Raw genomic sequence first — 2,273 nt, 5'->3', positions numbered from 1 at the left:
TGATGTGGTTGTTATACTGCGGGGTTTTAGGTGTACGCACACACAGAGACAGTGTGTGTGAAGGCGTGCAGTGGAGACCGGTGTAGACACGCGGCAGCGGGCGTTATTCATGACGTGTTGCGCGTGTACGGTAGGGTAATGTACTTTTTTTCCTGTCCTTTTTTTTTTTGTTCGTTCTTTTTTTGTTTTCTTTCTCTTCTTGTTATTCTATCCTTGTATTTTTTTCTTTCTTCTCGATGTTGTTCTCCCTTAGCGAAACTATAACTAGTGTACGGCAGCACTATAGTGAGCACAAGTACATATGATACCAGCAGTTGACGTAAATATGGTTGTACAAGTAGACCAAGAATAATTATTTAGCAGAATATGGACATATTAAGGAAGAGAATGTTACATGGGTTACAATGGGATATATGTAGCATAATAGTATTTCCAAGGCACTGGATAAAGTATAGTACACTAATACAATAATACTAATATGTCAGCAGCGAACCTAGCCCAGCTGTTGGCCCAATGGGTACGGAAAGCGGGAATTGACGATCAGGATACATATCAGGTAGGCACATATAGAAACACAAAGGTCACGACGCGGGCAGTTACGTGCTAGAATTTTATTGGTACACGAGAGAATGAAGCGAAGCGGCGGAAATAGCATTCAGGCACACATGCGCATGCATATATTTCCTGTGTTTCTATTACATTGTAGGAAGCAGTGTGGAACAAGACCAAGGATGTAATGAAGGAATTTGTTGAGTACATGGAGGGACAAGAGATGATATCTTATGCAGCGAACTGTGATAACGCAGGATGGGAACACTCCGGGTTGAAGCCAGGTCAGCACGGAGTAGGACAGAAGGTCGGCGATAAAATTGTATGCGTACTTATGGTAGGGGCCTTATTTTTCATGAATTGGGGGACTAGGCCAGAACGGCACAGGCAGAAGGAAGATGACATCAGTGAAAACATAAGGGAGCACTTACGATGTATAATAGCGCATATGTTCAGCGCCGTATTAAACGAATCAGTGTGCAAGAGTCAGTGGGGGACAAATTATGCATGGCACACCGTGAAAGAAATGGACACTGGGAAGGGAGGTGTTTTGGGAGGTTTAATAGAGAGAGGAATATGTGGTAGAGATGTAGTGGCGCAAGGGAAAATACAGCAACTTGAGTTAAATGCAGCAGTCAAAGCATGGTTAGGACAAAATAAAAAACTACAACAACGACTTAACAACGTGAAGGGAACTGCAGCATGTCAGACCAAATGGCAGCCGGGATGGAAAATAGAGGATTTCTTGAAAGGTGAGAATAACGGAGATACGACAGGCTCGCAGATTGTTCAAATAGTGCACGGACTGCAAGACACAATGACGGAAATATTTAAGGACATAGGAAAACAGGCAGCGGAAACCATACAAAACAGGGCACAGGCGAAGAAGGACAACTTAGGTAAGGCATGGCAGGTTCCGGTCGAATGAGAAAGATTAGAACACAGCAGGAAGGATAAGTAATCACACGACCACTACAGACAGTGTCGACGTAAAAGGGCAAGTGCAACGCGACACACGATGGAGATATGTGAACAACGTTCATTCCTGTGTACTTCCAAGAACACAAAAAGTACATACTAACCCTTGTAATTCCCATTTTTGCCCTTTATTGCAGCGACGGATGACAAAAACCAGCAGACCGCCACCAAACCGGCAACATCATCAAAGGCACCGTCAGGTAAGGACCGATGGCAGAAAGCACCAACACGGCCAAATACGGCCTCATACGACTCCGCACGGATGCCACCGCAAACGAGACGATGCCACAACAACAACGCACACGCGGCGGCAACACAACGCACACGTGGGGGAACAACACCTCCTCGTGGAGCCCAGATGTGCGGCGGCGACGGATGCAGCGGCCACGTGATGACGGCGACAACCATGAGTGGACAGTGCACTGTACGAAGTTATGGAATACATAGAACGTGGATTTATGCATATGAGACACACGACAGCGTAATTTAGGAGACAGTGTAAGTTAGAAAAGGCGAGGGAGTAATGTAGAAAAAGGGGTAACAACGTACAAATCGGCAGGAAAGCTTGTGGCGGCCGTGTCGAGTTGCAGGTATCAAGTTCGTCTAGTTGGTTACTGACACGTGCGAAATTTTCCAATATACCACTAAAGACCATAGTGTACTATAGAGGGAAAGGCATAAATGAAGGATGCAATTCGCCCCTTCCAAGGCAATTAGCATATTCTACAGAGGCACAACCCCCCCCC

The 2,273-nt window shown here is 45.6% G+C and overlaps 1 protein-coding gene across 1 annotated transcript; it reads left to right on the top strand.

Moving 5' to 3' along the window:
- Positions 1 to 478: 478 nt before the first annotated feature.
- On the top strand, positions 479 to 1,727 carry AK88_05589 (uncharacterized protein; the record flags this gene model as incomplete). The annotated part of the gene is made up of 3 exons (XM_012483191.1): positions 479 to 556; positions 707 to 1,448; positions 1,665 to 1,727. Coding segments are annotated over 3 exons (882 nt in total), but the record flags the coding sequence as incomplete, so codon positions are not given.
- Positions 1,728 to 2,273: the final 546 nt, after the last annotated feature.

Source organism: Plasmodium fragile, assembly GCF_000956335.1.
Source record: "Plasmodium fragile strain nilgiri unplaced genomic scaffold supercont1.169, whole genome shotgun sequence".
Classification (NCBI taxonomy): Eukaryota; Apicomplexa; class Aconoidasida; order Haemosporida; family Plasmodiidae; genus Plasmodium; species Plasmodium fragile.
The sequence above is the reverse complement of the archived record's forward strand: the minus strand, read 5'-3'. Positions and strand labels throughout refer to the sequence as shown.